At 44.3% G+C, this 15173-nt stretch overlaps 1 protein-coding gene across 2 annotated transcripts in view; it reads right to left on the bottom strand.

Annotated features, from left to right (window-relative positions):
- The window catches only part of HtrA2 (HTRA2-related serine protease), a 47961-nt gene extending 34557 nt beyond the window's left edge, over window positions 1-13404 (bottom strand). Inside the window, exons 1-3 of one of the 2 annotated variants that reach the window (XM_075677606.1) lie at window positions 12973-13404; window positions 12188-12281; window positions 9205-9442 (exon numbers count right to left, since the gene is read on the bottom strand). In XM_075677606.1, coding sequence (XP_075533721.1) covers window positions 9205-9323 — 119 coding nt within the window. In that variant the 5' untranslated portion in view covers window positions 9324-9442; window positions 12188-12281; window positions 12973-13404. The remainder of the gene's footprint in view (window positions 1-9204; window positions 9443-12187; window positions 12282-12972) is intronic. The other variant, XM_075677605.1, reaches the window with a different exon arrangement.
- Window positions 13405-15173: the final 1769 nt, after the last annotated feature.

Genomic DNA, 15173 nt, shown 5'->3' with positions numbered 1-15173 from the left:
TGAGGACAAGTGGAGCTAGAGGGGCACTAAAGGCAAATATTATGTCAAGATAAAGTGATAGATTAGAGCTCGAGAATCTCTAAGGCGTCAATATTCTCGAGAATAGAGCCTTATATTCATCGAGAAATTGAGGTATATGATTCACATGATTAGAGAATCCCCCGGGAAACGCGAGTAGTTGCCCGGTGACGAAAGCACTCCTCAGTTAAATTCTATGAATAGTAGTCAACCACTCGTTGCACAAAACATCATCATATTGTACTATAAGACGAAATAAAATGCTACTTGTCCAGTTCCATTTCATGTTTAGACAAAAGAACTCGTTCAAATTACTTTTGACAACGACACGGGCAGTCGAACAGTTTCGTTTTCTCTCGACTCCGCACCGCCCACGCTTTCGCGTTTTAGTTATCGCGTAGCACTGCGTTGGTTTTGCTGACTCGCGAAACTAGCACAAACTGCAAGTAGCAGAGAATTCAACAATAATGTGATGTCGCGAGATACCCGAACGGTCTACAGCACTTGGCCAAAAAGCAGCTGCAGCAGTGAATCCGCCGCTCTGACTTTATCCGGATAGATGGATGTTATGAGCGTCCCCTTTGGAACGGGGCGGTGGGTTGCGCCACCAAGCTCTTTCTGTTATACTACCTAATGTCCTACCTAGGTTAAACAATAAAAAAAAACAGTGAACTCCCACAACCAAATTTTCTGATCCCCTATTTCGAACTGTGCTTTCGTACGCCTCCGTTTTTTGTCACTTCCCTACTTTTCTTCCACCAGTCCTCCAATCGCACCTTACTAATGCCTATTGCGGACATGTTTACTTTTCTACTGCTCTCGCTGAACCCAAGGGCTTCAAGGAGGGGAGTGGTGCCTAAATCGACCGCGGGGTAGACGTCTTCACATTCTAAAAAAACATGCTCCATAGTTTCCGTAGCTTTACCACAGCAAGCACATGCTTCTTCTTCCTTCTTATATCTCGCTTTATGGGTGCGCATTCTAAGGCATCCTGATCTCGCTTCGAAAAGTAATGAACTTCCCTTTGAGTTATCATAAATTGTTTCTTTCCTGATTTCGTTTTTTCCTCTTAAGTAGTTACTCATGGCAGGTTTCTTTTCCATTGCCGCCACCCATGAGATTATTCCAGCCTCTCTGACTTTCCGCTTGACGTTCTTTGTTGCTGTGTTGCCCACCCTACAGGCCGCATACTTGCTGGTAAGCTTCATAGTTCTTTTCCTCCACTGTGAATCAATGTTTTTCCTGTACAGATACCTCGACACTCTCCCAGCCCATTTACCTTCTTCCATATTTCTCAGTCGTTCTTAATCAATTTTACTCTGCTTCCCTCACTTCAAAACTAGTCCAGCCCACATCACCCTGCACAGCTTCACTTGTAGTCTTCCCGTGAGCGCCCAATGTGAGGCGTCTCACTGACCTTTGGTTCCCATTAAGGCCTGATTGTACCCCTGATTTAAAGCAAACAACCACATTTCCCAAAGTAAGTCCTGGAACCATTACAGTTTTCCACATACCTCAGAGCACCTCGTACCTATTGTATCCCCATAGCGCTCTGTGCTTCACTATAGCTGCATTTCTCTTCCCCTTCACTGTTATTGTTTTTTCCTGTGTTTCCATATATCTACTGCTTTCATTTATCCATATACCAAGGTATTTATATTCTGTTACCCGAGGTATTTCCTCGCCCTGTATCGCCACTGTCTGTTCACTGTTTTCATTGACTACCATAACACCTGATTTTCTAACACTAAATTTCAAACCTAAATTCTTGCCTTCCTGTCCACAGATATTAGCCAGACGTTGCAAATCACTTCGCTTGTTAGCTAGCAACACAATGTCGTCCGCATAAAATAAACCTGGAAGCTGCTGCTCTAATACTGCACCCGCCTGTTTCTATGAAAGATTAAACCTGATATTACTTCCTTCTAGCGCCCTCTCCATCTTCACCATGTACATCATAAACAGCAGTGGGGATAAAGGGCACCCCTGCCTCAGTCCTTTGTTGATATCAACTTTCTCCTCGCTTCTCATCCTTTCCCACTGAACGCAAACGGTTTTTTCTAGGTAAATCTCTTTCAAAACCTGTAGACAATCGTCACCTAAGTCTTCCCCTTCCAGAATATGCCAAAAAGGTTGCGGTTTACATTGTTATATGCTCCTGTAATATCTAAAAAGGCCACATATAATGGTCTGCTTTCTACTCTCTATATTTCAATACACGGAGTAAGAACAAATAAGTTATCATCCGAACGCCTACCTATTCTGAAGCCATACTTAAGTTCTCCCAAAATGCCATTACTCTCTGCCCATGCTTGCAGCTTTAATTTGATTGCCTGCATTGCTAATCTGTATATTACCGACGTAATGGTGAACGATCTACACGAGTGAATTCTGTCTTTCTCCCTCTTACCTTTATAGATGAAATTCATTCTACTTTGTCACCAACTGTCTGGTATTCGTCTATCTTTTAAAGTTTTTTCCACTGTTTTCCCCAGAGCTTCCTTACTTTTTGGTCCTAGTTCATTAATCAGCCTAACGGGAACCTCGTGTAGCCCTGCGGCTGTGCGCTTAGGAATTTTCTCTTTGGCTTTCTTCCAGTTGAAATTTGTCAGCATCACCTCCTTTTCCATCTGGTTCTCTTTCACGCTCTCTTTTTCTTCACGTACAACCTCGTGATTGCCTTGGAAAGATTCAGCTGGTATTTTCCGGATGTAATTTAAAGCCGCTTCCCCTTTGAGTTCGTTTCCATCTTTACCTACGATATCTTGTTGTTGTTGACTTCCTGCCAAATAATTTTATGTGGTTCCAAAATATTCTAGGTGCAGCCTTCTTTTTCTCACATATTTCTGACAACCAACATTCACTTTCACCTTTTATCTTGGCTTGCATCAGTATTTGAAGCAGAGACTTTTTCTCCCGGTATATTTCCCATGTACTGGCTACTTCATCCTGCAGTAACTGCGTCTTCTTTGCCTGCCTGTGCTCTTGGCATGCTCTCTGTCGTTCGGCGATCGCTTCATGTATCTGCCTGTTCTACCAGCTTTTCGGTTTCTTTTTTCCTTTCCAAAGAACATGTTGTTTCTATTTCCGTATTTCTGTTGTTATTACACTTAGAAGCTCACTGTATTCCAACTCTTTACTTGGCCACTTGCCAAGTTCTTCCTCAACTCTAGTGAGTATATTTGTTATTTGTTCAGCGTTCAAATTTGGACTGGCCATTTTGCACTCCTTGCTCTCTTTCCCAACTGCATATCGTATTTTCAATATGATGCGTTTATGGTCACTCCCTATGCTTTTATACATTTCCTCATCAATGACCATATGTCTCAAATTATCATGAATTCCTTCTCTCATCAGACAGTAATCAATGGTTGATTGCGGGTTTCCCACTTCCCACGTGATCTTCCCTTCACACTTAGGCCCTGTATTCACGATAATGAGGTTATGTTGCTCACAAAGGTCTAGCATTGATTTCCGGTTGTTATTGGTACGGCCATCTAAATCCTCTATGTGGGCATTCATGTCACCTAATAGGATAATTTCAGCATCATTCCCGAAATCCTTAATATCAGTACTTATGCATTCCACTAACTCTATTCTTCTCTGTGCAATTATTTCCGGTCCGCAAATACGTAACTCCCAGCCAAGTTTTTTTCCCCACTCATTGTACCTGCTAACCAAGATGCTCTTGACATTTTGAATTTACTCTTTTTCATTTGGCTCCCTGATGGATGAGCATTCCAACTCCCCCTCCCTTTCTTTCCGACTTAGTTCTGTTGCACTCTTCCCAAACATAATTCTCAATTACTGGCGGCTCTTCCGAGTCTCTAAGGTGCGTTTCTGTAACCGCATACACCCCTATTTGTTCTCTATTTAACTGCTCCTCAATCTCTGCCCACTTTTTCTTTCTTCTGCCGCCCTGCAAGTTTATTTAGCCTATTGCATGGCGTGCTCTTGCTTTCCTCCTTTTGCTGTTATCGAAGGCAATGCTCTTCTGAGGTTCCCCTTGGGGACCTTCTTCATTACCATCTACTCTGGTCTTCTGAGCGCCCGCGGGTCCCCTAAAAAAGCAACAGCGCGACCACCAAGTCGCCAGCCCACTTCCCGTGCCAGCCTGTAATTAAAGTGGATCCCGTCTCGTTTAAAACCACCACACCTTTTCACTTCCCTGTTTACATCGACAACCTCGAAGCCTTTCTCTCGGCTCATTTTCCATATCGCCTCATTAGCAGCCACTACGGCTCTTTGTACGTGACTGTCACGTACAGGCACTTCCGGCACCGTGAAAACCATGATCTGCACCTGAGGGGATAGCTCACGCAAGTCGTCCACCCCCTTCGCCAAGTGCTGGGCTAGTCCTGTCCCTTTCCTGTTCAGGACGTATTTAGCCCACCTGCTACTATGACAATGTTGCGCACGTGGGTATTTTCCGCGAGTTTTTCTTTCACTCGCTCCATCACAGAACCCAGGGTCCCAGCCTGGAAATGCCCCTACTGCCACTCTTTTATCGCCTTTCACCCTCTCCACAATTGCTTCTGAACACCTAGCCAGGTTTGAGTCACCGGCGATAATCACCATTTCACTCTCTCCTACCTCTCCCTGCTTCCCTTTGTTCTTTTTCGCAGGATTCGCACTCGACAAGGGGCTTCATCCCCTGTGCTCCTGCATTTTCCACGTGGCGGCCTCAAGGTAGGTGCCACTCTTTCCAGCTAACCCTTAACCACGTTTCACGCATTTCACGTACTTTGCTGGCACTCCCTCTCCTGTCACATCGGGGGACTGCATTCTATTGTCCCGACCATTCTCGTTCACAATGGCGGCCCTGTTCAGCTTTTCCCCGGCTGCTTCAAGTCTTTTTTTCAACTACCTTCCGTGCATCACGCTCCCTATTTAGCTCATTTTTGAGCTCTTCGACTTGTTTGACAAGCTCTTCCTGGAAAGCCTCCATTTTCTGCAGCCTTGTATCGACATCACATTGTGTGCCAGTTGACTCGATTCCCTCTCCATTCTCATCTGTCCCATCATCTGCCTTGAGGGACCCCCTGCACCCTGCCCACTTTCCCAGCTTTCTTGCCATGTATTGCACGGCTTTTTCTGATGCAAATACTATAATACTATAATAATGCAGAGCACATGCCTTTTAGATAAAAACCGATATGCACAGGATCCAAATCCTCAAAATGTTACAAAGCAAGTCTCATCAATGTTTCAAAAGCAATAAATGCCACGGAGACCCAAGGTATGACACGCTCTCGCACACACTCAACCACATGGCCACACTCTTACTTTCCTGCCAAAACACACACAGTAAAACCACTAATAGCTATTAGTTTTGCCACCTCCAAGCTACCATTTAAAGGCTACAAACACTCAACGTCCCACCCGGCTGCACGTGTTGAAGCAAGTGGCATGAAAGGACGCTCTAACCATCCTGCTAACCCAAATGTACACGAAACACACCCGCGCACATGAAATACGAGAGAAAAAAAAAAGAGACACCCAATTACTATTTAAAGGCTTAAAAATCAGCAAATCAAAAACAGAAGCAAAGCTCAAAGCATGCACAAAAACTTATGATTTCGTTGCCGCCGTGGAGTCCTAAAAAGCATGTCCATCCACCACAAAAGCTCAAGCTCAAGTTGAGGGAAAGTATCGCCACTTAGAGGAAAGTGTAGGTACCACTGGCACCACTAGAGTACGTGCGGAGATTCCGGGCAAATGGCAATGTGCGATTTGAAACTTTGAATGAAAAGACAGCCCTCCCTCCCTTAACTTCAGCATGTCCAAAACACGCAACCACATAATGAAAGAGCCGGACGCCGCAGTGGAAGAATTGGGCATGGTACAATGCAGCAACTGTGAAGGCTGGACCTACTTGGAGGACTCCTCTTTTACTAGTCTAGAAGAGGCCGAGGGGAAGACATACACATGCAATTTCTGCACCAAGTTATCTGCACTGTACAACACAGTAGCATTGCAGGAACGAAAAATGAGGGATGAGTTTAACCTGCTGGTGGAAACAATGAAATGCTAGTGGCAAACAGCTGAAGCTACAAATAAGGCAGAAATACAAAAACTCACTCATGAGCTCAATGCGGAATGTATTTTACTTGAAGAACTCTTGGCGAAAGCGACGGCTCCCCAAGACTACGTTGAAAACCTCAGACCAATACGATGCCACCAGGCCGACGACAATGACACTGCCATGCCCGGAGACGAGGCCAAGCCCTCAAACAACAGAATTGCCCACCCGCTTTCCAGCCTAGAACACATCCCTGAAAAAAAAAAAACTACCCTACAGAAAATGGAGAATCCAGTGAGGAAAACGAAGCAGGCCTATAGATTAAAATGGGAAAAAGCAACCGCGCAGTGCAACTATCAAATGAACATCTGGCAGCACACTACAGAAGCCAGAAATCTGCTTCATAGAAACATTACCAACCCGAGCAGCAACCCAAGGACACACTACCACAACGTAGATGCACAGTGGTGCTCGGAGACTCCGACACTCATCGCCTAAAGAGGCAGCTATATAAAGAAGTCAGCGATTGGAGGCTTCGCGTCACTACGAAACCTAGGGCAACAGTAAAGGAGACCCTTCTTCGTGCTGAAAATGAGATCACACATGCAAACCCATCTGCAGCTAGGCTCCAACTAATACTTCATGTTGGGACCACTGACATACTAAATGAAAGAGAAGCAAACGGATCCATAGAGCAGCTGAAACAGAAACTGCAATCTTGGAGCCAAAATGCACCTCAGCACCACTACATAGTATGTGCCACACCGGAGCTGACGTCACGAGGTCTCACATGACAGCCGCCTGCCAAGAATGGAACAAGCCCCGAAAAGCACGTCCATTCGCCACCAAATCTCAAGCCGACATGCACACAGTGACATCAGTGAGTATATCACAGTGGGACATCTGAGCTGGCGTAACTGAGTCGTTTTTAACACAATAATAAAGCAAACATTAATGAATGAATAACTGAATAAAATTTTAAATAGCACAGAGTTACAATGCAGCCCATTTTGTTGCCGTGAACACATTCCTCTTTGGATGTCACGCATTGTTGCTTACACAATAAGAGAACCTATGTATTAATTTTTCTGCTAGAAAATGACTACATCAAGGGGTGTGATGACTCTAACATGACAAAAATATTACAAATTACAAAAAAAAGAACAATACCAAAACCTGCTGCACTAACAGGCTTTTTTTTTTTTCAGGGTGCAAGGACCACAGACAAAACAACATATTGACAGAAAAGAAACAACATTCAAAACTAGATAGCACCCTCCCCACCCCCTTTTAATATTATGCAAAAATTTATAACCAAACTGAAAGGCTACAATGTTTTCTAAAAGCATTGAGATGCCAAGTTCTGGGTAGTGAAGTTTGGCATGAACCATCTTATACCTCTGTCACATGAGCACGCAAAAACTCTTTTACGTATGTGGTATTTTACAAAATTGAAAGACTTTTTAATGAAGAGGTGTTGTGCAGCAGACACATGGCACTGACCATCTATTTTTAGTGTTTCCTTCTGGACACGCTACCGAAAGCATAGTGCAAGCGTTTGAAACAAAATCGTTCAAAATAAACTGATGTATCTCAAAATATAAAGTAAAAACTTATTGTATTAGATGGTTTTCAAATAAATTTAATGTCAGATTAAGAAACTTTAATGTAAAGATTTATTGTAGTAGTTTAAAGAGCATTTGACTTGCTTACGAGACCCGCTTGACCTGCTTACGAGATTACAGAAGAAAAGTAGCATTACCGTGCTTACCACACCACCTGCGAGACATACAATTATTTTTTATGATGAGGCTCGGTGACAGAAAAATATGCATTTGCTTATTGGCGCTTCTGAAAAAGAGATTGCTCTCTGCCGTGTGCCTGTGGGTGAAACTCTTTTTCGGGAGCAGTCTTTTTGCTCAAAGGACTTTCGAGCGCCCGTATGACGGGTATTATTGCGCTAGCTCAGGGAAACAACTCGAACAAAGATGAACACAGAGGAACGAGACTTGGCGGTTAATTCATACATCGCTTAGTACGTACCTAAATGCCGTTCCCGGCCGACTACATATTAACGAGGTTTGACTGTATGTATACATGCAGCCTCATTAACGTCCCTGTAAACCTGGCAGACACTGCGCCATATCTTAGCCTATTTTCACCCACACTTCAATTTTAGGACGATCACAGATAAAAAAAGAAATACGAGAAATTTTGGAGGCATTCCCCATGTTACCTGGAACAGCAGATGAGTGTGTCAGAGCTCTATCAGCTTGACAAGGCAGGAAATGGATTTTGTGAGCGGAAATTGAAGGCAAAGTCATGTGGTCCACATTGATGACTGTTTTTTATCTTTGTTTCAAAATATTTTCTTCAACCTTGCATTTTCAAATGAATGCCAATTGACAGTTTGCAGTTAAACTTTTTAGTGTCACCCCTCTGTGTCAGTACGTTCTGCTGGAAACCAATTGTGCTATGTGCAACCAACGAGCTCAGGCAAACACTATTCTGAAGTTCCTCTATGTTCGTCCTTATCCAAGTTGTTTCCCTACGCTAGCACAATAAAATGAAACTTCAACTAGCCCAATTTAAAGCACTTTCTAAATGGACTTGAAAATCACGGGTCTCAACAGCAAACAACATAAGAATGGAAAGGTTCAAGCAGACAGAAGCACAAATCACACATGACATTGAATCTAGAGTGTAGCATGGTATATGTCGCATCAATTACAGTAGTGCACAGCTTTGGATGTATACAAGTTTAAAAATAAAGCTGAGCGTTGTAGTTTTAGTAGACACAGATGGCCTGACCTTGATCATAATATGCAACTCTCTGATCAATGGCTGGCGACTTAAAATTCATATGGGCAGCCATTTCTGAGGGCCCACTGTAATGAATACTCTTCCTAGAAATCTTCAAAGCCCCTTCTCCCAAGCAACATTTGGGGAGGTTCACAGTATAGACACCTACATATCCTCATATTGATGAATGTGGGAGCCATCGTTATCCTTAAACCATATAATAATAGCTCCCAGCATGGTTCTCAACGATGTCTAGGAACTGAACAGCCTGATCTCTAATACCCACCTATCCCCCTCTCCCACAACCCTCGTCTTTCTTTTCTTTTATCCCAGTCACAGGTGCAATTGCGTGAATTTCTTGCCTGCCCAGTATCTCGATGTAGACCACAGCAGGCGCTGTCTTTTCAACAGCATCAGCGATAAAGTTGAACCGGGTGGATGGTGGTGGAACAGTGGAGGCAGAGACAATGGGTAGCCACATTGCACGCTGCCTCCAGAGCAAGTAACCGGACAACAGGGCACCTGCTCCAACTGCGTAGCGGTTCAGGCGATGGTGACCCCTGCATGACTGTGTTTGTAGGCCACTGGGGTGACTGGAGCCTGTGTAGTTATAACAATGCTTCAAGTAAGAAAAAAATCCACAGGCTATGATGGCAGACAGCAACTCCGAAATTCCCGCTAGTAGTTGCTAGAAAATTCTTTTCTCAGAGCTCTTCATGAACACCATAACATTTTTAGAGTGGAAATTCTGCTGGGAGCTGACACAGTCACTGGGAATAAATTTTGCTGGCAGTTCATCCTCACTGGCCACCCATGGTCACATTACAAATTCCGGCCGAGTCAGACAATACCGGCAAACAGAAGTCTCAGGAGAGCACCTGAGATTAAAATAAAGCAGGTGGTGCAGGATCTCCAGGGCACCCGAGGGGCAGTGGGGGGATCAAAGTTGGAGTCAGGGTGGTTCATGGGTTGATGCTGCCAAGGCTGCAGTGTACTGGAAGGTGTGCGCAAGAAGATATTGTATACCACCGGCATGCAGAGGCCTTGGTGAGCCCTCAACCTACAGAACAGTTCGAGTCCCAACTTTGGTGCCCCCTTTTCCCCTTGGGTGTCCTTGAGATGCTGCCAAAAGGTACTAAATAATGACACATTGTTTACGCTTTGTACTTGCAAAAATTCTTACTTACCTTGCAGCTGACCAATGAGGCTGAACTGCCAGCAAAACTACTTTGAAAAACCTCTGCCACCTGCCAGCAGATTATCCACTCGTTAACATTTTGCTCCATGAAAACACATTTCCAACTGTCTGTATATACAGCAAATACAATAAAAGGAACTTGTGACGAAGTTAAGGACTGTGCAATGAATGATATGAAGAAACAAAGAGACAGGAAAACAGTGGTGTGGATTAGAGAACAAAATGGGGGCAGGCAATATTCTAGCTGATCTAAAGAGGAAAAAATGGAGGTGGGCAGTACATGTGATTCATAGGGAAGGTAACATAATAGTTTCTCACTACATTACCTTAAGGGAAATCTGGCGCTGCTGCGCTGTGGCATACATGGGAATGCCGGTATATTGTGACTTCGGATTGACATCATTCTTGGAGAGCCAGGACACGTTGAAGACGCGCCTGGAAAACACCGTTCTGTCTGTCACAATGATTCATTTTCTACTAAAACAGCAGGAAAAAATCTGTTTTAGCTTTATTATTACACAAAAAAAATGTTTTGTTTAATTATGAGAATTTGTTATTGCATTTACAATTATATGAAACGTAAAAAGTATCAGCTGGCCGCTAAATAAAGTTGGAGGACAGACAAGATTCGCACCCGCTTTGGGAAAGTTTGTCGTCTGTTCTTGCTTTTCTTCGCTTGGGTATGCATTGCAGGTGAGTAAACTTCACTGGAAGGTGTAATGTGTATGAATGAAAACCTCTTATGAAGACTTTACTTTAAGAATGCATTATTTGCGTAGCCATATCCATGTTTTAGATCAAGCCTCTTACAACACCAGCCAACATAAGACTCACAGACATATATACCATCATTCCCATGACAGCACAGCGCCCCTTAGGAAACTCCCATAGACGGTGGCACCAGGTTTCCCTCTAGGTGTTATAGTGAGAAACTCTGTGGTAGGTAACTGGCAATCTATCGAGTTACAGAATGCGTGCTAAGGGAAGGGAAGCCGAGAATGGCAGAAAATCAGGTGGTGTGATAAAATTGGAGAATTTGTGGGCATGATATGAGGCCAGCTGGCACAAGACAGGAGTACAGTAAACTCTCAGTTGTACGAACGTCGGTTTAATGAACATTTAAGAATAACAACCTTTTAGAAAATACCCGGCGATTTTCCTATGTATTCTATGCAAAAATTTTTCAGTTACACGAATTTCTAAATAGCGGATATTTCAGTTGAACAACTTGGATCAGTGGACCCATGCTCAATTTTCAAATCAGTTCAACCGAGTTTTGCACTCTGCAGCGCTGGTGTAGCCGATGCTCACTACCCCCAAATCACCCCTACAGAGGCGTAGCAGTCACACCGGCTACAATAAAAAGCTACTGGCATAAATCCTGCCTTTCCCCACAGTGTGGGGTAACCAAGCATGAGCAATAGCGCAATGACCCCAGGATGTGCACAGATGTCTGTCACCAGCTGGATGTTGACAGCAACACTTCGGTTGAAGACTATGTGCAGTGTGACAGTGAGCTTGTTACCTGTGCTGAACTATCAGATCCAGAAATTGTTTCCAGTGTTCGTCCCAAAGAAGAAGAGTGTGATGAAGAAGATGCAATTGCAGAGGCAGATTCAAATCCTTAAACTCTAGCCGAGGCTGTAGGATGCCTTGGAAAGTTGCGAGACTTTGCCTCAGCAACAAGCGTGCCAGAGGAAGTGCACAAAAACATGGACTCTCTGGACAGCTTTGTTACTTCATGTGCTTTAAGTGCATCAGTGCAAATGAAAATTATATATATATTTTTTGTCAAAATGAGATATACAGGAATATAACTGTTACGCACTTTGTATGTATTGATTTACCTAACTCCATAAATTGCATTTCACACTTTTGACTCTGTCTACAGCTCAGTTAATGTTCAGTTAAGCGGACTATCGCCTTCGGTCCCTTGAAGTTCACTCAAGTGAGAGTTCACTGTAATTGGTTATTGCTGGAAGAGCCTTTCTTTCTGCAGTGGACATAAATATGCTGCTGATGATGATAATAAATAAACTACTCCTAGGTTTATTTTCGCTTGCTGAGTTAAAGGACTTGTTCTGATGATGAACGTATCAATTTCTTGTTTCATATTTATTTACAGTGAATTTAACAATGTTATTTACACTTTTCCGGATGGAGTACTCAACCAGTCCGAACAGGCTGATGCTAGCACCAGAATAGCAGCACACGATGAAAAGACGGCGAAGTTCGTCCGCACTGCGCACGAAAGTTTACATTAAATGCTTTGTTACGAAAAAGGCAACTGCAAGGACGAGACCCATGCAGTACTGATGCAAAGAGCCGGCTTCACTTGTGAAGCATATCACAGTTAGTGCAGCACTGTAGGAAATCATGAATGAAAGGAGCACATGCGCACTGCTATGCACCAGACGAACTCAATAAGGCGGCACGCGGGTCTCCGTGCTCCGCCACGTTTTAACTCGCATTTCTAAACACGAACAAGCATGTCGCTACATTTGTAAACGCCTCTCGCAGACGATCATTAGCGGGCGTTATATCGATGCACTTATACGTACACTTCGTTTTTTTTTTCTTTTTTTGAAGTGGCTAGACCGCAAGCTGGGACGTGTGGAACAGTAACCTTTACTTGAAACCGGTAACCTACCGCAGCCCTGTTTGATCTCAAAACTAACACCGCGGCGTCACACGGTGCACTTTCGATCGCAATCGGGATCGGATTTCTCCATCGCGATTGGCTCCTCTGCGCAGGCTGAGCAAGTGAGCCAATTGCGATTGAGAAATTCGATCCACATCGGCCTCGCTCGCGATCGAAAGTGCCCCATGCAATGCAAGTATTTGTCGCATTACGCTAAGTACTAAGTTTTTCAACAACTACTCTTCCTTTGCTTTTTTTTTTTTTCCAGACAATGTCAGTCCAAATTATTACCGAAACGAACAAACTTGTCAGACAGCGCTGACAACACCGGCGTGGCGGTCTGCGATGAAACAGCTGGCACACTCCGGCACAGCAAGGACGGTAGTCGACAGAAGCTGGCAGTCTTATGCATAATTGTGGTAACGGCTAGAACTAATTGTGCTTGGAACGGTACACCGCACAGTCACAGCCCTCTGTCCTAGGTCACTGCTACTACGAAAAATAACACAGCGGCATGAAGCCAGCTCGGCGTGGGTTCCGCGTGCCGTCTGACTTCAACCTTGACGAACGTCAGCAACGTACTACGCTTGTTCGTAGCGAAACATATGGCCGGCGTTGCGCGCACCAGGTCGTTCGAGCAGGTGTGTTGCGGTCACCCAGGTTGCTGTAACGCCCTCGCCGCGACCTGCACACAGAACACCTATACAAGTTAGAGAAGGGTAACTGTACCAGGCCCCGCACACTCTCAAGTTCAACAAATCGCCACAGAGGGCGAAAAATCAATCGAGGCGTGTTTCAGCGTAAGCGCGCAAGTGGAGCTACTGTAATTTGGCCAAATACTTTAATTTATGCTTTTTCTGCTAGGGGCGCTGAACATGCTGAATTTTTTACTTTACACAAACCATTGACATAAACAATCGAGGTGTCTAAGGATGTTTTGTTATCTCAGGCAAATAGGCAGTTGATCTTTTTTAATTTGATTGTTGAAGCTGCTTTTTAATCATAGCGTCAAGGTTTTTGTACTTGATTAACCGCCGACAGCCTATTGGTATCGATGTGTTTCCTGGCCGTTGGCGTTCGAATACTACGGCGGTAAAACATTTTCGAAAGCATGCTGGTTTCGTCTGCGAGTCAATACACAGACTTGCTGTGAAGAGGTCTACTCTTGGCAAAACATAGTGCCTCATTTTGTTTAGGCGTTGATTATCATAATGAATGCGGCGGAGGTTGAGGGAGTACGCTTGAAGGTACGTTTTTATGCCGTTGATCTCCATAACACCGTAAGTACGCAAACCGATGTCACAGAACACCCGATGCATCATTGTGTGTTCTCCGTCATCGCTTGTTTGCTGTACGCCTACTAATTCTTCACTTCTTCTTCAAGTGTTGCATCCTCCTTTTGTCCTTGTTCTCTTGTGCTTCACTTACAGTATGTCGTTCCGTCAGCTGTAATGCGCATTTGCAAAACCAATACGTTTGATAAGACGCAGTGGTTATCATAATTTCACTGCACATGTATTAAGCTGGCACATATGGTTCATATACAGATACATGTATGCGGACTTGCACGACGTTGATGCGGAGATTAGGATAATTATGACACCCGTAAGGAAGAGGCAGACGGCCGTGAGCTGTTGCGTTCTTTCCGCCAAATTACCCGGCCTGGTAGTGCTCTAAAGATGTTGTATAAAAGTGACACGCGGTGACAGGGAAATTATTATGTTTAGCAGCCGACTGTGCGTTTTGTAGCTTAGGTCTTCTTTCTTGTGCGGTTGTGCTACCCTTATTAATGAGCCATTTCTTGACTATGTAACCGCGTTTGTGTGGATCCGTAGACATGCGCTTTTTGTTGTACTTGTAAAATGCAAATAAAATATTTTCAAGCTTACTCAATCTTTGGTGTGTGCGTTTATTCCAGTCGAGGCCATCGTGCCACCTGGAAACCGCACTCTGTCAGTAGCCCTACACGAAATGCAACAGCTGGAGCGCGGCGGCACAACTCGGGGTAACGGCGGCGTAATAAACGAAAAACCGCTCGGGATGCCCTTAAAAGTCAGTTCAGAGTGTGCCTTAACTCGATATGACTCAGCGCTACATATATTCTGCTGCGCCTTGATCGTGCTCCCGCCAGTTTGGTTGCTGTGTGGCAAACGTAGCGCCTACATACATATGTAGGCGCTACGTTTGCCACACAGCAACCTAACTGGCGGGAGCACGATCGATGCGCAGCAGCAAGAACCCAGTAGGTCAAGAGACCATACTGCGCAAAACCCCGTTTCCGTTTCCTGTTGTACAGCGCCACCTGTGGTCACATACTTTAGTTCACGACGCCACCGCTACGCTTATTTCCGTAGCATTGTGGAAGGTACAGTTTCCCTTCTCTAAGTTTGTATAGTTGTTCTGTGACTGTACTTTCCACAGTGCAACGGAAATAAGAGTAGCGGTGGCGTTGTAAAGTGTGCGACCGAGAGATTGCGCTGGCAAGATCAAAA

Source organism: Dermacentor variabilis, unplaced genomic scaffold, assembly GCF_050947875.1.
Source record: "Dermacentor variabilis isolate Ectoservices unplaced genomic scaffold, ASM5094787v1 scaffold_13, whole genome shotgun sequence".
Lineage (NCBI taxonomy): Eukaryota > Metazoa > Arthropoda > Arachnida > Ixodida > Ixodidae > Dermacentor > Dermacentor variabilis.
Note: the sequence above shows the minus strand (reverse complement) of the source record. Positions and strands in the feature narration are given on the sequence as shown.